Raw genomic sequence first — 23,065 nt, 5'->3', positions numbered from 1 at the left:
ACAACATTAGAAGTGGATTTTTGTCAATTCATGGCTGGATAAAGCCATATAAAGTGCAAACAATGCTTTGAAACGTGCTTTAGTGAAGATAGTCAACCATAGTGCAGATTGCCTGGGCCATTGTAGGATTTCTGAAAATATGCTATGTGACAAAGTGTTAACAATGATCTACATTGCACTGGCTCTGTGGTGGAACCAAGGTGAAATAGCCAATGCTAGATGAAAGAGTAACTGACAAATGAAAGAGTAACTGAGACCCTAAATGGTGTCTTCTGCAAAAAAAGACTGTTGTTTTTCATAGGAAATATAGAAGAAGCCATAGAAAACCTGCTTTTCCCCACCTGTAGTAAAGTGTTTTTCCTGTTGTAGGGAAGACTTCTCAGGGAATCGTGGCATCCAGATGCAAACTCATGAAATTAATGACTTGCCACAGAAGAAACCAGATTGTACCAGCGACCCCAAGACCAGCAGTGGCAAATGAGGAGGAAGCCTGGGCACTCAAATCCAATGTGTGAAGGTGGCAGAAGATGTTACAGCTCAACTCTTATGGGGACAGCATGACTTTCCACCTACAGTGTGGGATTCCCATTCTCTGAACCTGAGAGAAGCAGAGAAAAGGATGATCAAAACAATTATTATCTCATTCTCTGCTCCTGTGTTGTGCCAAAGCAGAATGCAATGTGGAGATTGTTTACCCTAACAATGCTGATGGTGTTTTGTTTCCTTGGCCTGTCAGGGCCAAGCGTGTGTGCAGGCTGTCAGTCAGCAGACAGCCACGAGATGCTGGGCAGCTGAGTTGAGTTGAGTGCTTTGTGCAGATTCAGTTTAGATGTAGTGTAATATAGTACAGAATAATATAGTATAATAAAGTAATTAATTAGCCTTCTGATAAGATGGAGCCCTCCTCGTCATTTCTCCCGGTCATCGGGCAAAAATATCACCAATACTACAGAGTGCTGGTGGGAGGACTGCACCCCATCACTGACTGCTGGGGAAAGAGCCCCGCCTGAAACTGCTTCCCAAACCCACTCCTCCTCCTCCTACCACGCAGCAGATGTATTTCTAATATAACTGCAGCCCCTCCCAAGCCACCAGGAGTACAGATGGACCATTCTCCCAAGCACACGAAATGGTGCCACTGTCATTTCGGCCCACACACCATCCTCCCCACAAACAGAGCAGCTTTGCTGGACACCAGGTGTCCCCCTGCCTCTTCCCCACCCAGGTGGGTCAAGCACAGGCACACTTTTCTCCTCAAATTGTTCCCCTTACAAATTAAACCCCTTCACCCCCTGCACTGCAGCTGAAAATCGGACTGGATTCCCTCATGGTTTACTATATACATGCATTCCTCATCACTCCCCTCTTCCCAGTTATTTTGGGTTTGTGCCTTCCATGACAGTTCTTCCATCATTCCTCCAGCCCAGACAAGGATGATGCAGTTCGTGGCAGCCAATTAATTTGACAAGTCCTTTTGTAGCTGCAGAGAGTGAGAGAGCCCAGCACAAAGGCTTCTGAGGACAGGCTCAGGCACCCATAAAACTTGACATGTTCTTGTGTTATTGGGAATTTGCAAGGTCTGGATATTCTTCTGCCTCTTTTTAGCCACGCTCAGCTGGGTAAGATGGGTTTCACCTGGATGAGTGCACGGATCTGTGTCTCAGGCACGCAGTGGGGAGCAACAAGTCCCTTTAGGGAGCAGGTCTTCTCACTATTGCCTATAAATATATAATAATACATATATTATTATTCTATAATATATGTATGTGAATATATATTTATTTATGCACACACAGAGACATATAGTTATTTATGTATATATGCAGGTCAAATGACTCAGGGTCTTGACCAGTTTCTCTGCATTGACTTTAACAATGCCCAGATCGACCCGATTAACTACAGATGCTTACATGGCATATGAGAAAAGCCAAATGGGATGGATCCCTTCCTTACAATTCAGAAGACATGAGGAGGTTTTGGTCTAGTTTTCTGTTTTGAGATAGAGTGTATGTGTCATTGCTTTACTGGTTAGTATTCCTGTTGAGTTATTCTCACTCTATAGCCTTGATGTTTATATTTCCCATGGCCTTTTTTATTCCTGTTGGGATAGGATTTATTTGTACTACGTATCTTATTGCATGAACTCTCAGTAAGCTCATAGATAATGGAAGGGTCTGCTGAAGGATCTGGACAGGCTGAATCGATGGTGGGAGGCCAGTGGAATGAGGTTCAACATGAGCAAGTGCTGTGTCCCACACTGAATAGGTTTGGTGGTTGTTGTGTACATGGAGTGTAACTTCACATGATCCCATCTGGGTACACAAGAGCTAAGCAGTTCCTCAGAAATCAAAGGAGGTTTAATCTTATACAACTTTCATGATAGGAAAGTGTGGCCTTTGTATCCAGAGGTTAAGATGGTTAAGCAAACATCTAATATTGACTTAATGTTCTAATCTGACTTTGGATGTGAAAATAATACATGAGAATAAACATTTGGGTTTGGATAAATTTTAACTGTCCTCTGTTCTAAAAGCTCCCAGCAAGATAAAGGACTTAGACTAGTGAAAGTAGTCTTTTCTTTCCTTTTTCTAGATTAGCATTTAATTTAAGAGAGGAACCTCCCAGCAGGACCTCCTGTGAGACTCAGGAATGTCCCCCACGCCTTTGGTCATCAGTTCCCAGGAAAAAGCCTTTCCCTGCAGGGTGAGATGAAGAGCTGTGCATTTTCCCTGGACGAGCAGCTGGAGATTGGCCTGGCAGTGCCACAAACAGAACGTGTTTCACGCAGAACCACACACAGTACATTTACTGCCTACATGAGAGAGATCTGGTAGCTGCCTGGGTGTCCGACCCAGCAGATGGGGATGGCATCTCCTTTGCCCAGGGGATGGCAAAGCACCAGGAAGCGGCTCCCAAGCTGCCTTCCCAATGAGCAGCCAAAGATACTCCTGGGTGGACCAAAGGAGTTTTGCCCAGCAGAGGCCAGGTAATGCAAATGTCTTCATTTCCTTGTTTCCTTCTCTTCCAGAACAGCACTTGAGAACTCTTTCATTTAATGCAATCCAAACCTCGGTGTTGATGGAAAAGGGCTAAGCCAGCTGCATGATCCAACACTTTGCAGGGAAGTGGCTTGAGGCTGCAGTGTCTCCTCAAGCCACTAATATAACATAATTTCTCCTTAGTGGCTAAAACATAATTTCTCCTTAGTAGCTAAAATCCCTCCTCTACACTGCAGCCCAGAGCTGTCCCCAGAGAGGGACAGACACAGAGCAAAGTGCAAAATGACCCTGCCATGTCAGTGCAGCCGCATCTTCTCAGGGAACACAGGTGCTTCCCACCCCAGCGTGGGCATGGAGCAGCTGTGGGCTCAGCAGAGGGCTCCATCCCTATTCCCCATTCACAGCAGGCTCAGCAGAAACCAGAGGCCATCCCAGCTGAAAGGTGCCTGGCAGCATGCTTGTGGAGCTGGGGCAGCCCTCTGCTCAGCTCCATGCTGGGCTCCTGTGAGAAGCAACTCTCATACCTGTGGGAAAGCAGCAGCCAGGCTGATCCTCTACTTTGAGTTTTCCAAGTATTTCACCTCCTGCTGTGGGAGGCAGGGCATTTCTGCCAAAGTGGCAGAGGACTCTCTAATGCCTCTGCTGCAGTCTGAGAATGGCTATTTTTATGGGATCTCCAGGAAGGAAGATATATGGGATTTCCCAATCAGGGTTTAGATTAAGTTTGTCCAGAAGTTCTGCAAGCACTTGTGGTTCTCCAGAGGACTTTTGCACTGTCTGGGGAGAGATTTTTGTATTCACAATGCTCCCCCTCCCTTCTACTTAAAATATTTGATGTTAGTTCTCAAGGTGACTAGGCTTGAGTTTTTTCCCAAGAAATAAACTAAGCAAATGCAGGGAAATGTAAACTCTGTTGTGATTGCAGTATTGGAGAAAGGGGATTTTGAAGTGACTCAGATGATTCCATTCTCTGTTGGGCTTCCCAGGTGTTTCACAAGCTTACTGTGCAGGGCATGGCATCTCTGGGTACTATCAAAAGTAAAGGTCCTGGGAAGAGCCTGGGAAGTTCATAAAGGAGGGACTGATTGAGCTGATCAAGCAGCCTGAGGCTCCAGAGCCTGGAAATCGAGGGCAGTGAGGCATGGCAGGAGTGATGGTGAGGATGAGTGTGGTCTCACAACAAAGCCATTGTGCAGAGGTGCGTGAGCAAGTCAGAGGGAGTCAGAGGGAGCATTCTGATGCTTTCATCCCATCAGGGGCTGTGTCAGTATTTGATCCCAGCAGAAAAAATCCATCCAGGCAGAGGACCTGGGGTGGCAGGAGCTGTCCAGCAAAGGGGTGAGAGTGATGTGCTCACTTTGCTCTCCTAAAAGCAAAACCTTCTCCTAGGGGTCTGTGCAGCCCAGCTGGCACCAGGCAGGGCTCTTGCTGCTGTGGCCATGGCAGCTGGAGGCAGCAGGAGCAGAACTCCACGGTGCTCCCAGGCCGTGCCCCGTGTCTGCCCTGGGGTCTGGTGCCCTGTGCTCATGTGTGCAGAGCCCCCAGAGCTGCCCCTGGGCAATGGGCCTGGCCTCTGGCTGCTGGCCCAGTGTCCCAGGATCCTGCAGCACATCCGGCAGCCCCAGTGGGGCTCTCCAAAGCTCAGGGCAGCTGCAGTGGCCCAGGGTGCAGCTCTTTATGCAGCCGAGGCAGGCCTGCAGCTCTGCTGGCTGCAGTCACAGCTGGGTCACCAGCACACCTGGGGACACCTGCATGGGGCTGCCTCACTCTGCACCTCCACCAGAACCTGTGTTTTACTGCAGCCCCCAAACAGCTTGGTCCTGGCTGAGCACTGAGACCCACTAGGATGATGAACAACAGCTCCTGAGCTGAGAAGTCCAGTCCCAAGCTGGCACCTCTGAAAGTGACACAGCTTGCATGAGCTGTTGGCACACTGGCCCTCTTTGTTCATGCCATTCACAGGAGAATAACTGGTGTCTGATGCTGACACTTGTGTGGCTGTTATGGCATCCTCTGATTGCATTTGGACACCCAATGTCCTGCAAGGATGCTCTGGGCACTGTGACTTTACTGGTGGTTGTAGAAATTTCAGTGAGAAGCAACTTGTGGTTTATAGAAGACATGACTCTGCAATCCAGCACTGCAGCAAATAACTTTTATTGTAAGCTCTTGCAAACTCCATGATGGGGCACACATTGGTCTTTGACAACCATTGAAAGCATTTCCCCCAATCAGTTTCCCATCAATGTGCAGAAAAGCCTCAGAAGCAGAGCAGAGAAGGAAGGTGTCCAAGGAGTGCATCACAGGAACTCAGCTTTGGCTGCTCAAAGCTTTCTGTGTATCTGATGCCAAAGCCTGCCTGTCTGATACAACAGCTGCTGCTCTCAAGGTGCAGTTTCAAAAGCAAGCAAAGCAAAGCCCGGCCCAGGATCACAGAATCACGGAATTGTTGTGTTTTGGAGGGACTTCTCAGGAATTTCTAGTCTAGACTCCAGGCTCCAGCAGGATCAGCTGGAGCAGGTTGTCCAGAATCATCTCTTGTTGGGCTCTGGGTATCTGCAGACATGGAGATCTCCAGAAAAGATCTCTGGGCAACCTGAGCTGCCCTGGTGCCTCAGCCTTGGTAAGGAGGTGAGGGACAAATCAGCTGCACACTCCTGGGGACAGCTGAGGAGGAGAGGACTCGTTCCTGAGAGCTCTCTCCTGAGATGGGCAGCAAAGCCAAGCAGCTGGAGGCTCTGCCCACATCTCTGTGCCTTTGAGCTGAGGAGGAGGTGCCCTGAGGGACAGAGCAGGAAACACACCAGAGAAGGAAGCAGCACAGACTCTGCACAGGACATTTGTGCCCCTCTGCTCTGCTCTGCTGAGACCCCAGCTGCAGTGCTGCCTCCAGCTCTGGGCCCACAGCACAAGAAGGACACAAAGCTGTTGGAGTGGAGTCCAGTGGAGGCCATGAAGGTGCTGCGAGGGCTGGAGCGTGTCTGCTCTGGAGAGAGGGTGAGAGAGCTGGGGATGTTCAGCCTGGAGAAGACTGCTGAGAGTGCAGTACCCCAAGGATCTCTAAGAGGGCTGGAGAGGGTCTTTGGACAAGGGTATGGAGTGACAGGACAGTAAGAGTTACCCAGAGCTGTTTTGACTGCCCCATCCCCTGGAAGCATTCAATGCCAGTTTGGGAAGGGCTTGGAACAACCTGGTGTAGTGGAAGGTGTCCCTGCCCATGGCAGGCCGGTGAGAATGAGATGATCTTTAAGGCTTTAGTGTCCCATCAAAACCAACTCATTCTGTGATTCTGTGATTGTATGATATGTGGGAAAAGCCACCGAGCCTTTTCCATTGAGGATGTAAGGCTTATTTCCGGGGACAGGTATTGTTGAACAGAGTTATTGTTTTCACCTTGTAGAGCTCAGTCAACCTCTTCTCCAGGTCTCCCAGTCTCAGGACCACTACCTCGTTCTTGTCATTCTCAGCAATTGCCCCCCAAGCATCTGCGGGCTCTTCGTCCACCAGGCAGCAGGCAGCTGACCAGATGTGGCTTGGTACATTAACCCTCTTATTGGAGATGTAGGTGTTCCCAGGCACAGCACCCGTGATGACATAGGTGCTTGTACAGCCCTTGGTCTCTTCAATCATTGTTTGATGCTCATAGTTGTTCCAGCGGCCGTTGTTAAGAATGCTGCCCTGGGGCACTGCATTGGTCAGGGTGAAGGTAGCTGTCTTGCCCTCTTTAGTATCCATATGGCCTGTGGGGCACAAATGGCCACGGTCGAAACCAGTCACATTGTAGTCAGCATTCACAGCCTGGCTCTTTTGGATTTCGTCTAAAGTGAAATTGTGTTGTATGAGGACCACCTCTCTTTCCATCTCTTTAAGATTATTTTTACCAATTAGCTGGATAGGGAAAGAGAAAGAGGTGTTAGAATGGGGAATGGGAGTAATGGAGAAGATTTCCCTGGAGCAGAAGTCTCTGATGGTCAAGATCCCATTTTTTGTCATCTCAGTGCTGAAAAACCTATCAATCTGAGAGAAATCATACACATGACCCTCCCACATGAACACAAGAGCTTTCAAGATCAAGCAGCTCAGAATCTGACTGCTCTTAGATGGCACTTGTGACCTTTGTGATCCTGCCTGCAGCCTGTGCTGGGATCATGGATGGATGCATTGGACAAGGAGCATTTCCCACTCCTAGGATTGAAAGGTGACTTTGGCGAGACACCTTCCCTGACAAATCTGCTTCCCTTTCCTCCTGTCTCCACAGCCCAAATCTACCCAGGACTCTCCCTGGATCCCCTCACACCACGCTGTGATTGTGTGAGTGTATGATTCTGTGATTTTATGTGCGGTGGCTACAGGTGTACCCCAGTCCTGGAACACCAGAGGTTGCCTCCTGTAACCCCAGACAGAGGGAGATGTGTCAGGAAATCAGTCCTGGAGCTGAGCTTTCCCTGGGAGGGCTGCAGTTCATTCAAGGAAGACCAGTTTTGCTAAGGAAGGAAAAAGATCTCAGTGTGAATGGAATCTGTTACAGCAGCGCTGAGAGTGTGTCTCAGAGCTGATCTGGGCCAGGGAGTATTTTCTGCAGCATCACAGAAAATAAGTTACAAATGATCAGCCTCTGAGAGGGGCCTGTAACATCAAATGAGTCCTGGGGAAACTAAATACTCCAAAAAGGCCTCAAGAGTAAATCTACAAAATCAAAGATTTTATGGCTGGCCCGGGTCCAAGGTGCAGGAGGAAAATGCCAGGTTGGATAGTGCTTGGAGCATGCTGGCCTAATGGCAAGTGGCCTGGCCCATGCAGGGCAGTAGGACTGAGATGGTCTTTAAGGTTCCTTCCAGCACAAACCGTTCTATGATTCTCCAAAAAGAGAGAATGTGGAGGCTGCAGTGTTGATGGATCTGAGAGGCTGTGCAAGTAATATGAAGAAAGTACAATTTTTTTTAACTTCAACATCTTTTGGTTGATTTTTAGGGAAACATACTTAGCCTTCCTCTGGAGTAGGCCATGTGGCTTCCTTCTCTGGCTCACCTTCCCCCAAATGCTGTCCTGCTACTCTGTCCTTACCAATGACAGGAACTGCTTCTTTTTCTCTTCTGCAATTGGCCTGGCCTGTTCTACTGAGGTTTGTCTGAATGATATTTTTGAGGGCTCTAGAGCTTGTGGAGTTTTGCCTGTCTGCTGGATCCTTCTGGACCAAGTCTGAGCCAAAGGTGCTCAGGGGTCACTGCCCATGCATGGAGATCCCACCCTACTGAATGGAACAACTGATGCTCCTGACTTTGCACTGCCTGAAATGTCACTCCAGAAATCCCTCCCCAGTTAACATGACCCTCTCATCTCCAGTGCCTTTTCTCCTGAGGCTTTGTCCCTGGGCCATCTCACCCCTTCTGAGTTTTTCCCTGCTTCTCTCACACCACTCACAAAGCCTGTTTGACCCTTCACTGGGAGCAGAGAAGCTGTATCAAGGAATAAGAACTGGCCACGGCCAAGTGGGGATCAGATGCCAGCAGGACTGTTGGTCCCTCCAGTTTAGCCTCTCCTGGATGCCTTTCCCCATCCCTTGGTCACCCAGCACAGCAGGGCATAGGGAGGGGAAGCATTTGACTTTGTCATGTCATGCAAAGCAATCTGATTTGCTGTTCCTGTCAGGTGAAGGCAGAGAGCTGGGCACCTTTGGGATGTGATTGATCTCAAGCTCCTGCTGATGTCTCAGATGCATCAGAGGAGCCATGTGGTGCTGGGGTTTGAAGTTCACTGAGAACATTCCCATCCAGTGTGTCCATTTGCATGTGCGTAGTGGGGAAGTAGAAGTGATGCTTCAAATGCTGCAGCTCATCTCTGAGTGGCGGCGGGTGATGTGATGTGCTGTAAGAGAGACACTCACCTGGGGCTCAACAAACCACCACTTATGAGGTCTCTTTACTTCTTCAGGCTGGTATTTATAAGCAGAGTACACTGGAATTCTCTTGTCTCTGTCATACAGGGTGGCATAGTGATATGAGTTGTTGTACCGCTGGCAGATCCAGGCTGGGTTCTTTGGAGTCAGGTCATCACTTGGGGTGGTCTCCGCATAGAAGAACTGAGGACATTCTGCAAAGGACTTCACCACCTCGCTGTGTCCCAGCCAGAGGCAGCTGGCCAACACCTGCAGCAGCAGCAGCCCCAGCATGGTGGGAGGATTTCAGTGAAGGGCTCTTGCTCCCCTGGAAGGCAAATGCAGAGGGACACTCAGCTTGGAGAGAGCTGGACATGGCCTGGGGCCTTTTGTGCAAGGGGACAGAGCTGGCAGAGGAGGGGATTAGGAGAGACCAGGAAAGGAGTAATTTCTGTCCTCCTGCATATGGAGAAATCACAAGGGCAATAAGGCTGAAACCTACAACTGGGTTCAGGTGCCCAGAGGAGGCAGCAGTGGGAGAAGTCAGCCTGTAGGAGGAAGGAGCCAAACCCACCAGGACTGCAATCAGCTCTCACAGCAAAGAGATCTTGCACCTGAGGCACAGCCCTGGCACAAGGTCACCTCTTCCCACCTCCCTCCTGCTCTCAGCACCTTCCCACAGCAGACACCTGCAGCTGGGCATGGACTCTGCTCAGCCCCCTGCCATGCTGAGCTGGGATTTCATCTCATGGGGCCTGGGGCAGGCAAAGAACAGCAATGCTGCACTTCCTACAGGTCTCTGGCCCCATCCAGGTTCACACAGACACTCAGCTCTTGCAGTCACACCCAATACTGAAGCCCAACTGACCCACCTGGGGTCCTGCCTCTCAGCTGACTTTGGGCCATGGCTGTGCTGCTGCTCACCTTGCATTTCCACGTTATCCAACCCCAGACTCTGGACTTGCAGACACATGGAGAGAGCAAATGAAGGGGCCAAGCAGATGGCAGCAGTAAGCATGAGGGATAACACCTCTATCCTATCAGCACAGTGGCTGCTGCAATGCAAGCACTGAGGGGCAGCTCTTCCCATGCTTGCCTGGGATTCCTGCTGATGCCCATCTTCAGCTTTGCTGATTGATTTCCCTGCACAGTCAAAGGCACCATTGCTGGAATTTCTTGGACAGCCAGCTGTCCTGTTTTGTCTTTCTCAGTGCTGATGTGATTGTCAGCAGTCAGTAAGGTCATTCCTTTATGAGAAGACTGCTGGAAAGCTCCCTGAGATGCTGGCAATCAAGCAAGGGGCTTTGTTATGAATAAGATGTAGTGATTGGCTCATGAAAATGAGGAGGGGTTATTAAATATTGTGGGGAGAGCTTCTGTTGGGGATGATGCTTCTTTTGACATGTACTTCTGTTGTTCCAGTGTGGATTTGAACCTTTTTCTGTTCTCCCTTCAATTCTCCCCCGTGATGTCGCTGCCTGGCAGCTCTGGCTGACGGGACTGTGAGGGCATGTGGGAGAGTGCATATGCTTGCCCCTTGTGGGAGGTGGCAGGGAGTGGGGGACACTTGTTACTGGGAGGCCTGGCACGATAGCATCGCAGCAGCAATCAGGATGTGGGAAGAGCTCCAGCAAAAATGGCATGGAAGGACATATAAGAACTGCTCATGAATATTAATGAGGCTGATGAAATCTTTGGCATCTGAAAGGCGGAGATGCCATTTTCTAAGGCAAGCCTTTGGTGAGCAAGAGTCTCACTGTGCTCCAAGTGCTGTCCCCCTTTGCTTTGTAACTTTTAACGGGTTCCAATTAAATTCTATTTACACACTTCAGGCCAGGGTTTGAGTAGTTTATAACAGCTTTGTGACCTTTCAGCAGCAGCACAGGATTGGGAGAGCAGGGATGCTTCCATTTGCCTTGCTAGACACTCAGTGGAATGATTTAATACCATCAGCATTTGGAATAAGGCAGCTGGGACAGGCAGGTAAAAGGGTTCCTGGCAGAGCAAGCTGCCACAGCCTCTAAAGCACAAAGCCCACCTTGGGCTGGGAAGGGGCTGAGCTCAGCACTGCTGAAGGCTTGACAAGGCACCTTGCACATTTGCCCTTTTCTTCTTCTTCTCCTGACCCTCATCTCTCCATTTCCACTGGATTCAGGATGTTGAGCTGCACACAGCCCTGCTCTGACCCAAGATATCTGATCCTTTGTTCAGCCCTTGATCAGGAACATGGTGACCAATGATCTGGAAACTGAGAAGTGGAACTCAATGTTGGGACTTTTTACAGTACACAGTAGAGCATGCCCAAAGCTGCCCCAAATCAAGCAGAGAAGGGTCTGAAAAGTCCTTCTGCATGACCCACTCCATGAGATTAAAAGAGATCCAACTAACTGAATATCTAACTTAATAAATATATAGGAACCAACCTACCTTGAGAAGGAGTGGCACAGGATTCTGCTCGCAGCCCCGAAGTGGCAGAGGAGTCTCCAATGCCTCTGCTGCAGTCTCAGACTCTCTGGGTTTATATGTTCTCCAAGAAGAGACAGTTGTTAGATTTCCCAAGCAGGCTTTAGAGTGAATTTTCCCAGGTGTTCAGAGAGCACCTGTGCTTGTCCAGAGGTTTTTTGCAAGGTCATGGGTGGGGTTTTGGTAGTCAGTAATCTCCCTATTCCTGCTTATTCAACAGTTTGATGTTAATTTTCAGGAGAGCAGGCTTGAGTTTCTTTTCCAAATCATTCCAACTGTCCTTGCTCTCCTGTTTGACAGAAAATACCAAAGTCCTGCAAAATTCAATGCATGCATACGCTTTGCTTGCTCCTTGGAGCTCAGCAACTCCAGCTTTGGCTTCGTCTATATATATTTATTCCAGAGTGGTTTGGTTTGAATGACAGGTGTCTGCAAGAGAAGGCAGGAGCCTCGCTTGGAATGGCAAATGTAAGCTCCCTTCTTCTGAATTATTATGTTTTTGGAATTAAGGGATTCTCAAGCAAAAAGATATGAGAATAGGAATAATAGGCTTTTTTACTAGTGTGTATAATAAAGCAAACAAACAATAACAACTACAGCATTAACAGCAAACAGAACCACAATCCCAGTCGCTGCCTTCTCGGCCGCAGGCGCTCTCCCCTTTGGTGCAGTTCCGGGCACAGCCAGCAGGGGCGCTGGTGGCTCCTGTTGGGCAGGGCAGGGCAGTGACTCCCCCGCGGCTGCAGGGGGCGCTGTGGCGCGGGCTCGGGGAGCACGCGGCAATGGCGGCTTTGTCCGAGAGAGGAAGGGGTGGAATAGACGCTTTGCTTCACCAACCCTGGGGCAATTGATCTGAGTGCCCCAACAGGACTCTGAGGAGCACCGAGCTGGAATGGCAGGAACGAGCAGAAATCCCGGGGTGGTGGGCGAGATGCATCAGAAGCTCCGCAGTGGTTGCTGGAACTGCATGACATCCCAGCAGGGCAGGGCAGTGCGGGGCCCCACAGCAAAGGGAAACCAAGGGCAGTGCCGAAGAAAGCAGTGGGCATGGGGCAGTGGTGACCCGGCTCCCAGCAGGGCAGGAAGAGGCAGGTTCAGGATCCTGAGCGCCCGAGCAGATGGTGATAGGTCCTTATTAGTGAGGTAAGAGCTAATAAGGTTTTGGTTCAGTGGCTGCTCTTATGAGCAGAGGCTCACCCTACAGAAGAAGTAGAAGAAGGAGAAGCAGAAGAAGCAGAAATGGAAGCAGGAGGAGAAGAAGGAGAACGAGAAAGAGGAGAAGAGGAAGAGGATGAAGCAGAGGAAGAGGAGGAAGAGGATGAAGAAAAGGAAGAAGAAGATGATGAAGATGAAGAAGATTATGACGAGGACAACAAAGATGACAAAGATGACAAAGAAGATGATGAAGATGATGAAGATGAAGAAGAAGAAGCTTCAAGCGTCCACCTCTGAAGCTGCTGAGCGAGAGAGCTACCAGCTGCCCCAGCCTTCCTTTACCTGCCCTGAAATCCAACAGTATCTCTGTCCCTCATAGGGAAACTCCCCAAATGAGAGAAAATGAAAACAAGATGTCCTCATTGTGAGAAATGAAACCCCTGTTAAACTGTCTCTGTGTCTATCATGAGTTTTCCAGCTTTTCCCCTTCCAGTTCTCTCCTTGATCCCAGTGGTCGGGGAGTGAGGGAGTGGCTCCGTGGAGCACGGCTGCTGCTTGGGGTTAAACAAGGTCAGGGTGAAAGGGCTTGAAATTAGGACAAGGTGAAAGGGATTGAAATGGAAGGAGTGTAGGTTTAGAGTGGATATTATGAAGATATTTGTTACTGTGGGGGTGCTGAGGCCCCAGCACAGGTTGCTCACAGAAGCTGAGACTGCCCCATCCCTGGAAAAGTCAATGGCTTGGGTGGGGCTTAGAGTGACCTGGGATAGTGGAAGGCGTCCCTGTCCATGGGAGGGCATGGAAGTAGTTGGTCATTTAGGTCCTTTCCAACCCAAAACATTCTGTCATCAATGACCATTCATTCATTTACAGCTAAACTGTGTAGCAGGCACTAGGCCTGCAAGCCTCCCATGGTGTTCCCCGCCATAGATAGGAAAATGCTGAGTCATGATGACTGGACCTCAGGAGCCCCTCTCTCCCGCTCTCAGACCCTTGCTTATTTTTCTGTAAGACTATAGGTCACTTTTCCTTTAACCCTTACTATTGGACAATTCTCAATCCCCTTTTGCCCTGTATAAACCCCTGTTTCTGCCTGGTTCATCAGAGTCGCTGTCCCTGAGACCCTTTGCAGAAGAGCTACAAGAGAAGACCAATAAAGACATCTCTGTGGAACCTCACACAGCTTCTCTCCTCTTGTTTTGCCTGCAATAGCAAAATGCCTGCTGCCTGCCCCAGCAGAGCCTAGCAAGCTAAGAGCTGAAATTACTTATGAGCTGAAAATCACAAAGGTGAATATCACTAATATCTTGCTGAGGCGAAGGCTGGAAGGTGCTGCTTGGAGCGTGGACAGGCAGCACTTATCAGGGCTGAGCTATCTGGCCTCTAATGAAGCTATCTGGGGACACCCCGTAACGCAGCGACCAGCATTAAAACTGAACTCATTTTCTTCCATTTCCAAAAGTCCCGGAATAATAGAATGATGAGTTGGTTGTTACAACCTGAAGTATCCAGAAGAGGTGTGTTAGACCAAAGTTGGCTCAAACAAACTGGTTGGGTCATGTGGTTCCTTTTGCTCTGTTCAGCTAGGACTAATGTCTTCAACCAAGTGGGTTTTATCCAGAATGATGGAGAAGGCCAAGAAGAAGCAGCTCTGGTGGAGGTGGGGCAAATTCCTCCTTTCTGATGAGGCCCAACCAACAGAACAAAGCAGGGCCCAGCAGCGGTCACATCATTAGAAGGGGCCATAAACCATCAAAGACCCCCAATGTGTCTCCCAGCTCTACAGTGTTGCATGGCACAGTGTGGAACCCTTGCCAGGGGAAAAGTGGGGCAATCCCACATAATCCTGAATTCACAGATCCAGTTGAACTCTTTGATGCAAAGACCCCAACCCACAAAGAATCAAGAGTGAGGACGTCAGAGTTGGGAGTCTTGTACCTGGATCAATGTGCATATCTTGTAAGAGCTGTTGGCACCCTGGCCCACTTTGTTCATGCCATTCACAGGAGAATAACTGGTGTCTGATGCAGACACGTGTGTGGCTGTTATGACATCCTCTGATTATATTTACAAACCCAATATCCTGCAAGGATGCTCTGGGCACTGTGACTTTACTGGTGGATGTAGAAATTTCAGTGAGAAGCAACTTGTGGTTTATGGAAGACATGACTCTGCAATCCAGCACTGCAGCAAATGACTTTTATTGCAAGCTCTTGCAAACTCCATGATGTGGCACACATTGGTCTTTGACAACCATTGAATACATTTCCCCAAATCAGTTTCCCATCAATGTGCAGAAATGCTTCAGTAGCAGAGCAGAGAAGGAAGGTGTCCAAGGAATGCATCACAGGAATTCAGCTTTGGCTGCTCAAAGCTTTCTGTGTATCTGATGCCAAAGCCTGCCTGTCTGATACAACAGCTGCTGCTCTCAAGGTGCAGTTTCAAAAGCAAGCAAAGCAAAGCCTGGCCCAGTATCACAGAATCACAGAATTGTTGTGTATTGGAGGGACTTCTCAGGATCTTCTAGTCCAGACTCCAGGCTCCAGCAGGATCAGCTGGAGCAGGTTGTCCAGAATCATGTATTGTTGGGGTGTGGGTATCTCCAGACATGGGGATCTCCAGATAAGGCCTCTGGGACCCTGAGCTGCCCTGGTGCCTCAGCCTTGGTAAGGAGGTGAGGGACAAATCAGCTGCACACTCCTGGGGACAGCTGAGGAGGAGAGGACTCGTTTCTGAGAGCTCTCTCCTGAGATGGGCAGCAAAGCCAAGCAGCTGGAGGCTCTGCCCACATCTCTGTGCCTTTGAGCTGAGGAGGAGGTGCCCTGAGGGACAGAGCTGGAAACACACCAGAGAAGGAAGCAGCACAGACTCTGCACAGGACATTTGTGCCCCTCTGCTCTGCCCTGCTGAGACCCCAGCTGCAGTGCTGCCTCCAGCTCTGGGCCCACAGCACAAGAAGGACACAAAGCTGTTGGAGTGGAGCCCAGTGGAGGCCATGAAGGTGCTGCGAGGGCTGGAGCGTGTCTGCTCTGGAGAGAGGGTGAGAGAGCTGGGGATGTTCAGCCTGGAGAAGACTCCTGAGAGTGCAGTACCCCAAGGATCTCTAAGAGGGCTGGAGAGGGTCTTTGGACAAGGGTATGGAGTGACAGGACAAGAGGGAATGGTTTCACACTGGTAGAGGGCAGGGTTAGATGGGATATTATAAAGAAGTAAATTACCGTGAGCAGGCTGTGGTACGAGTAAAAGTTTCCCAGATCTGTTTTGACTGCCCCATCCCTGGAAGCACTCAAGGCCAGGCTGGAGAAGGCTTGAAAAGACTTGTTCTAGAGGAAGGTTTCCCTGTCCATGGCAAGCAGGTCAGAATGAGATGATCTTTAGGGCTTGAAGGTTCCATCAAAACCAACCCATTCTGTGATTCTGTGATTCTATGACGTGTATGAAAAGCCACCGAGCCTCTTCCAACAAGGATGTGAGGCTTATTTCCGGGGACAGGCATTGTTGAACAGAGTAATTGTTTTCCCCTTGTAGAGCTCAGTCAGCCTCTCCTCCAGCTCCCCCAGCCTGAGCTCTTTCACCTCGTTCTTGTCATTCTCAGCAATGGCCCCCCAAGCATCTTTGGGCTCTTTGTCCCCCAGGCAGCAGGCAGCTGACCAGATGTGGCTGGGTCTGTTAACCCTCCCATTGGTGATGTAGGTGTTCCCAGGCACAGCACCTGTGATGACGTAGGTGGTTTTACAGCCCTTGGTCTTTTTGATCATCGTTGTTAACTCGTAGACCCTCCACTGGCCATTGTTGAGACTGCTGTCCTGGGGCACTATGTTGGTGAGGGTGAAGGTAGCTGTCTTGTTTTCTCTACTGTTATGATGGCCACTGGGGCACAAATGGCCACGGTCCAGACCCTTCAGTGGTTCGTAATCCTCCAGGACAGCCTGGCTCTGTTTGATTTGTTCTAAGGTGAACATCTTTTGTTCTATGAGGACTGACTCTCTTGCCATCTCATTAAGACTGTTTTTATCTATGAGCTGGACAGGGAAGAAAGAGAAAGAGGTGTCAGAATGGGGAATGGGAGTAATGGAGAAGATTTCCCTAAAGCACAGGTCTCTGATGATCAAGATCCCTTTTTTTGTCATCTCAGTGTTGAAAAATGTAAGATTATTACAGTAATCATACACATGACCTTCCTGCATACAAGAGCAAGCAGCTCAGAATCTGACTGCTCTCAGTTTGACTTGTGACCTTTGTGATCCTGCCTGCAGCTTGTGCTGGGAGCATGGATGGATGAGTGAGACAAGGAGCATTTCCCACGCTTGGATTGAAAGGTGACTCTGGTGAGATATCCTCCCTGTCAAATCTGCTTCCCTTTCCTCCTGTCTCCACAGCCCAAATCTGCCCAGGGCTCTCCCTGGATCCCCTCACACCATGCTGTGATTGTGTGATTCTATGATTCTGTGATTTTATGTGTGGTTGCTACAGGTGTACCCCAGTCCTGGAACACCAGAGGTTGCCTCCTGCAACCCCAGACACAGGGAGATGTGTCAGGAAATCAGTCCTGGAGCTGAGCTTTCCCTGGGAGGGCTGCAGTTCATTCAAGGATGAACAGTTTTGCTAAGGAAGGCAAAAGATCTCAGTGTGAATGGAATCTGTTACAGCAGTGCCTGGGAATGTGTCTCAGAGCTGATCTGGGCCAGGGAGCATTTTCTGCAGCATCACAGAAAAGAAGTTACAAATGATAAGCCTCTGAGAGGGGCCTGTAACCTCAAATGAGTCCTGGGGAAACTAAATACTCCAAAAAGGCCTCAGGAGAATGTTATTAAAATCAAAGATTTTTTGGATGGCCAGGGTCCAAGGTGCAGGAGGAAAATGCCAGGTTGGATAGGGCTTGGAGCATGCTGGCCTAATGGCAAGTGGCCTGGCCCATGCAGGGCAGTAGGACTGAGATGGTCTTTAAAGTTCCCTCCAAGAGCAACCATTCTATGATTCTCCAAAAAGAGAGAATGTGGAGGCTGCAGTGGTGCAAGATTAAATTAGTTGCTCGAGTTCCTATGTGTTATAGGATGAAATTATTAGATTTTCATCATTTCAACATCATTTTGTTAATCTTCAGGGGAACATATTTAGGCTTCATCTGGAGTAGGGCATGTGGCTTCCTTCTCTGACTGACCTTCCCCCAAATGCTGTCCTGCTACTCTGTCCTTACCAATGACAGGAACTGCTTATTTTTTCTCTTCTGCAATGGGCCTGGCCTGTTCCACTGAAGTTTGTCTGAAGGACATTTGCGAGGGCTCTAGAGCTTGTGGAGTTTTAGCTGTCTGCTGGATCCTTCTGGACCAAGCCTGAGCCAAAGGTGCTCAGGGGTCACTGCCCATGCATGGAGATCACCCCCTTGTGACTGCACCAACACTGATGCTCCTGACTTTGCACTGCCTGAAATGTCACTGCAGAAATCCCTCCCCAGTTATCCTGACCCTCTCATCTCCAGTGTCTTTTCTCCTGAAGCTTTGTCCCTGGGTCATTTCACCACTTCTGAGTCTCTTTATTTCTCTCACAGCACTCACAAAGCCTGTTTGACTCTTCACTGGGAGCAGAGAAGCTGTATCAAGGAATAAGAACTGGTCACGGCCAAGTGGGGATCAGATGCCAGCAGGACTGTTGGTCCCTCCAGTTTAGCCTCTCCTGGATGCCTTTCCCCATCCCTTGGTCACCCAGCACAGCAGGGCATAGGGAGGGGAAGCATTTGGCTTTGTCATGTCATGCAAAGCAATCTGATTTGCTGTTCCTGTCAGGTGAAGGCAGAGAGCTGGGCACCTTTGGGATGTGATTGATCTCATGCTCCTGCTGATGTCTCAGATGCATCAGAGGAACCATGTGGTGCTGGGGTTTGAAGTTCAATGAGGTCATTCCCATCCAGTGTGTCCATTTGCATGTGTGTAGTGAGGTGGTAGGAAATAGAAGTGGTAATTCTAATGCTGCAAATCATGTTTCACGGGTTGGAGGGCAATGTGCTGTAGGAGAGACACTCACCTGAGGCTCAACAAACCACCATGAGTGAGGTTTCTTGCCAGATCCGGGCAGGTAGATGTAAGCAGAGTACACTGGAATTCTCTTGTCTCTGTCGTACAGGGTTGCATAGTGATACGAGTTTCTGAAGCTCTGGCAGATCCAGGCTGGGTTATTTGGATTCAGGGCATCATTTGGAGTGGTCCCCGCATAGAAGAACTCAGGACATTCTGCAAAGGAGTTCACCACCTCGCTGTGTCCCAGCCAGAGGCAGCTGGCCAACACCTGCAGCAGCAGCAGCCCCAGCATGGTGGGAGGATTTCAGTGAAGGGCTCTTGCTCCCCTGGAAGGCAAATGCAGAGGGACACTCAGCTTGGAGAGAGCTGGACATGGCCTGGGGCCTTTTGTGCAGGGGGACAGAGCTGGCAGAGGAGGGGATTAGGAGACACCAGGAAAGGAATAATTTCTGTCCTCCTGCATATGGAGAAATCCCAAGGGCAATATGGCTGAAACCTACAACTGGGTTCAGGTGCCCAGAGGAGGAGGCAGCAGTGGGAGAAGTCAGCCTGTAGGAGGAAGGAGCCAAACCCACCAGGACTGCAATCAGCTCTCACAGCAAAGAGATCTTGCACCTGAGGCACAGCCCTGGCACAAGGTCACCTCTTCCCACCTCCCTCCTGCTCTCAGCACCTTCCCACAGCAGACACCTGCAGCTGGGCATGGACTCTGCTCAGCCCCCTGCCATGCTGAGCTGGGCTTTCATCTCATGGGGCCTGGGGCAGGCAAAGAACAGCAATGCTGCACTTCCTACAGGTCTCTGGCCCCATCCAGGTTCACACAGACACTCAGCTCTTGCAGTCACACCCAATACTGAAGCCCAACTGACCCACCTGGGGTCCTGCCTCTCAGCTGACTTTGGCCCATGGCTGTGCTGCTGCTCACCTTGCATTTCCACGTTATCCAGCCCCAGACTCTGGACATGCAGACACATGGAGAGAGCAAATGAAGGGGCCAAGCAGATGGCAGCAGCAAGCATGAGGGATAACACCTCTATCCTATCAGCACAGTGGCTGCTGCAATGCAAGCACTGAGGGGCAGCTCTTCCCATGCTTGCTTGGGATTTCTGCTGATGCCCATCTTCAGCTTTGCTGATTGATTTCCCTGCACAGGCAAAGGCACCATTGCAGGAATTTCTTGGACAGCCAGCTGTCCTGTTTTGTCTTTCTCAGTGCTGATGTGATTTTCAGCAGTCAGTAAGGTCATTCCTTTATGAGAAAACTGCTGAAAAGCTCCCTAGGATGCTGGCAATCAAGCAAGGGGCTGTGTTTCCTTCCAGCGGCAGCACAGGATTGGGAGAGCAGGGATGCTTCCATTTGCATTGCCAGACATTTAATGTGGAGTGATTTAATACCATCAGCATTTGGAATAAGGCAGCTGGGACAGGCAGGTAAAAGGGTTCCTGGCAGAGCAAGCTGCCACAGCCTCTAAAGCACAAAGCCCACCTTGGGCTGGGAAGGGGCTGAGCTCAGCACTGCTGAAGGCTTGACAAGGCACCTTGCACATTTGCCCTTTTCTTCTTCTTCTCCTGACCCTCATCTCTCCATTTCCACTGGATTCAGGATGTTGAGCTGCACACAGCCCTGCTCTGACCCAAGATATCTGATCCTTTGTTCAGCCCTTGATCAGGAACATGGTGACCAATGAGCTGGAAACTGAGAAGTGGAACTAAATGTTGGGACTTTTTACAGTACTCTGCAGAGCATGCCCACAGCTGCCCCAAATCAAGCAGAGAAGAGTTGGAAAAGTCCTTCTGCATGACCCACTCCATGAGACTGAAACAGATCCAACTAACTGAATATCTAACTTAACAGATACATAGAAAACAACCTACCGTGAGAAGGAGTGGCACAGGATTCTGCTCACAGCCCCACAGTGACAGTGGAGTCTCAAATGCCTCTGCTGCAGTCTCAGACTGTTGGGCTTAAATGCTCTCCAGGCAGAGACAGATGTTGGATTTCCCAAGAAGCCTTTCAAATAATTTTTTCTAGGTCTTCAGACTAGACCTGTGTCTGTCCAGGGGTTTTTTGCAAGATCATTGTTGGAGTTTTAGTACTCAAAAATCTCCCGCTTCCTGCTTCTTCAACGGTTTGATATTTATTTTCATGTGAGCTGGCTTGAGTTTCTTTCCCAAATCATTCCATCTGTCCTTGCCCTCCTGACTGACAGAAAATATCAAAGTGCTGCAAAATTCAGTGCATGCATAAGCTCCGATTGCTCCTTGGAGCTCAACCACTCCAGCCTATGCACTGTCCATATATACATTTATTTCAAAAAGTCTGGAAAGATTCTGAATATTGGAGTCAATGGTGAGGAAGGAGCAAGAGCTTACCTTGAAGCAGAGTCTCAGGACAGGCAGCTGAACCGTTCCTTCTGTGTTCTCCCTGGAGAGAGGAGTGTTTGAATCCTCAGGAGTGCTACTGCAATATATACCCAGGCATAAATTTGCGCTTTGTTATAAACAAGGAATTCCACAGAAAAGAGAAGTTTGCTATTTTTATTTAGGGGGAATGTTCACACCCACCCTGAAATGTGCTGACTCTTGTATGTCATAGTTTTCTCAGAATTTCTCCCAACTTTGCTGATTTGCAGCATGGTATGTCAAGATCAGTTAACTACATATCCAGTCATGAAGTTACTGTTTCTTGAAAAAAGTGAATTCCACAGAAAAGTGAAGTTTTCTGTTTTTAGTTAGGGTGTTTGTTCACACCCACCCTGAAATGTGTTGACAGTTGTTTGTTTCAGTTTCCCCAGAATATCTCCCAAATTTGCTGACTTGCAGCATGGTATTTCATGATCACCCAACAGGGTCTGGTGACTGCCTTGGTTATCTCATCAATCCCACCAGCTGCAGCTGCTGCTGCTCCAGCCCCTACACGTGTTCCTGTTCCCAACAGAACATCTCTGGTGACATTGGATGGACTGGCGTGGCTCTGGGTACGCTCAGATTGTCATGGTTTGACGCTGGCCCAATGCCTGTGCCCCCATGAAAACCCATTCTCCCCTGGTGTCTGCTGTGAGATGTGATCAGAGACAGAGCAAAGCAGGCCTCCACTTGTAAACAAGGAAAAAAAAACTTTATTATCATATAACTACAATAAAATTAACACACAGAGCAGAATGGAAAACCTTTTAAACATTTCTCCTCCCCCCACTCAGTTTCCACAGAATGACACAAAACCTTAGATCTCTTCCCAGTCCATCACCCTTCAGATAATCAACTCAGTCCATCTCCACCCTTCCGACAATCACCTCTCATTTCATCGAGGAGAGAAGAGCCCCTCTTGTGCTACCACAGGCAAATCCCCGTCACTCAGCAACTACACGTCGTGACTTCTTCCTTCCATGTTCAGTGCTCTCACCACTGCACATGGACCAGAGCTGCTTTTTAGGGTTTCCCCTTTCAAGGATGCCTTGCCCCGTTCCAGAAGAGAACGACAGTCTCTCACCTTTTCGGGACACCAGTCCCCCCCAATATTTCACCCCCTGGGGCCGAGGGGTCTCACCATCACTTCATTACCTGTCGTCTCCGCTCACATCGCTCCTTTGGCACCGCCTCCCCCTAAAATGCAGTCTCTGTATTACAGGAAAGGTTCTGTCCATGGCTATACAAGAAAAGTCCAGCCAAAAGCCACTCCATCATCTCCTCCACCTAGGATTTTCTCAACATCTCTCAGTCATTCTTCCCTTGCACAGCTCTCATCACACTTGCACATTTCCTCTTATCCGTCTCTCTCCTCCCTCGACTCCCGGAGGATCAGCATTTATAAGGTTTCCATCGTCCCACAGAAGGGTTAAAATCACAGTCTCTGCTCATTTCGAACTCCCACACTAGCTCACCGGGCACTCTTCCCTTGTCGGCCCCCCCTTCTCTTCCTCGGCCAGGCCAGTGCTTATCAAGTTTCAAGATAGCACTGGCACCTCTCTCTTTCTCTCTCTCTCCCGAGGAGGGGGGGGCTGCCCGCCACCTCTCTGAGTTCTTCCACCCTTCCATCTCTGTGGGGAACTCACTCTTGTCCGAACCATCGCCTCCTGTCCTCTGCCCAAGGCTCCGGCCCACCTCCCTCGGCCGCGTGGCTTTCCCCTCTCCCGCCCAGCCCGAAGCTGGGCAGGGGAGGTCTGACTCCTCCATCCACCGGAACCAAGAAGAAGTTCCCCTGGGAGCTCCTCGCATTTAACCCCTGTGTTCTCAGAGGCAGATCCATATCCTCAATGGTCAAACCAGGTGTCAATATCCACATCTGAGCACCTATTAGTTTGACCACTACCACCTCCCAAAAACTCATTTCCTCTCAAACCACGACACAGATATTCACAGTCTGCCCTTCTTCAGCCTCCCATAACATCATTCCTGTGGCCAGGCTACAAATATTCTCTTGCCTGATTGCCATGGCTGTGTAACAGCTTCATCCCAGCAGCCTGGGAAGGAGAAGGCTCTGGGGTTTCCTCAGAGCACCTGCCAGTACTTAAGGGTCTGCAGGAGAGCTGGAGAGAGACTTTGCACAAGGGCATGGAGCTG

The 23,065-nt window shown here is 49.5% G+C and overlaps 2 protein-coding genes across 4 annotated transcripts; both read right to left on the bottom strand.

Annotated features, from left to right (window-relative positions):
• Positions 1-6,318: 6,318 nt before the first annotated feature.
• On the bottom strand, positions 6,319-11,425 carry LOC119708740 (endonuclease domain-containing 1 protein-like). Its single transcript, XM_038155497.1, has 3 exons — positions 11,302-11,425; positions 8,884-9,202; positions 6,319-6,887 (listed from the first exon to the last, which is right to left on the bottom strand). Exons 2-3 carry the CDS (start codon positions 9,166-9,168, stop codon positions 6,348-6,350), a joined length of 825 nt encoding a protein of 274 aa, XP_038011425.1. The 5' UTR covers positions 9,169-9,202; positions 11,302-11,425; the 3' UTR covers positions 6,319-6,347.
• A 3,249-nt stretch (positions 11,426-14,674) lies between these two features.
• LOC119708739 (endonuclease domain-containing 1 protein-like) lies at positions 14,675-21,087 on the bottom strand. 3 transcript variants are annotated; one of them, XM_038155496.1, is made up of 4 exons: positions 21,071-21,087; positions 20,879-20,966; positions 18,514-18,832; positions 14,675-16,514 (listed from the first exon to the last, which is right to left on the bottom strand). In XM_038155496.1, the coding sequence occupies exons 3-4, from the start codon at positions 18,796-18,798 to the stop codon at positions 15,969-15,971; spliced, it is 831 nt and encodes a 276-aa protein (XP_038011424.1). In that variant the 5' UTR covers positions 18,799-18,832; positions 20,879-20,966; positions 21,071-21,087; the 3' UTR covers positions 14,675-15,968. The 3 variants fall into 3 exon arrangements, with proteins under 3 accessions (XP_038011424.1, XP_038011423.1, XP_038011421.1); XM_038155495.1 differs by lacking the exon at positions 21,071-21,087 and having other exon boundaries at positions 20,879-21,023; XM_038155493.1 differs by lacking the exons at positions 20,879-20,966; positions 21,071-21,087 and adding an exon at positions 20,381-20,528.
• Between the last annotated feature and the right edge of the window lie 1,978 nt (positions 21,088-23,065).

Source organism: Motacilla alba, chromosome 1A (assembly GCF_015832195.1).
Source record: "Motacilla alba alba isolate MOTALB_02 chromosome 1A, Motacilla_alba_V1.0_pri, whole genome shotgun sequence".
NCBI classification, from domain to species: Eukaryota; Metazoa; Chordata; class Aves; order Passeriformes; family Motacillidae; genus Motacilla; species Motacilla alba.
Note: the sequence above shows the minus strand (reverse complement) of the source record. Positions and strands in the feature narration are given on the sequence as shown.

Excerpts from the sequence above, each read along its gene's own strand:
- LOC119708740 (XM_038155497.1), bottom strand. The coding sequence starts at position 9,168 with ATGCTGGGGCTGCTGCTGCTGCAGGTGTTGGCCAGCTGCCTCTGGCTG. Across the intron at positions 6,888-8,883 it reads GGTGGTTTGTTGAGCCCCAG|CTAATTGGTAAAAATAATCT; the intron begins GTGAGTGTCTCT and ends TTCCCTATCCAG.
- LOC119708739 (XM_038155496.1), bottom strand. The coding sequence starts at position 18,798 with ATGCTGGGGCTGCTGCTGCTGCAGGTGTTGGCCAGCTGCCTCTGGCTG. Across the intron at positions 16,515-18,513 it reads GGTGGTTTGTTGAGCCTCAG|CTCATAGATAAAAACAGTCT; the intron begins GTGAGTGTCTCT and ends TTCCCTGTCCAG.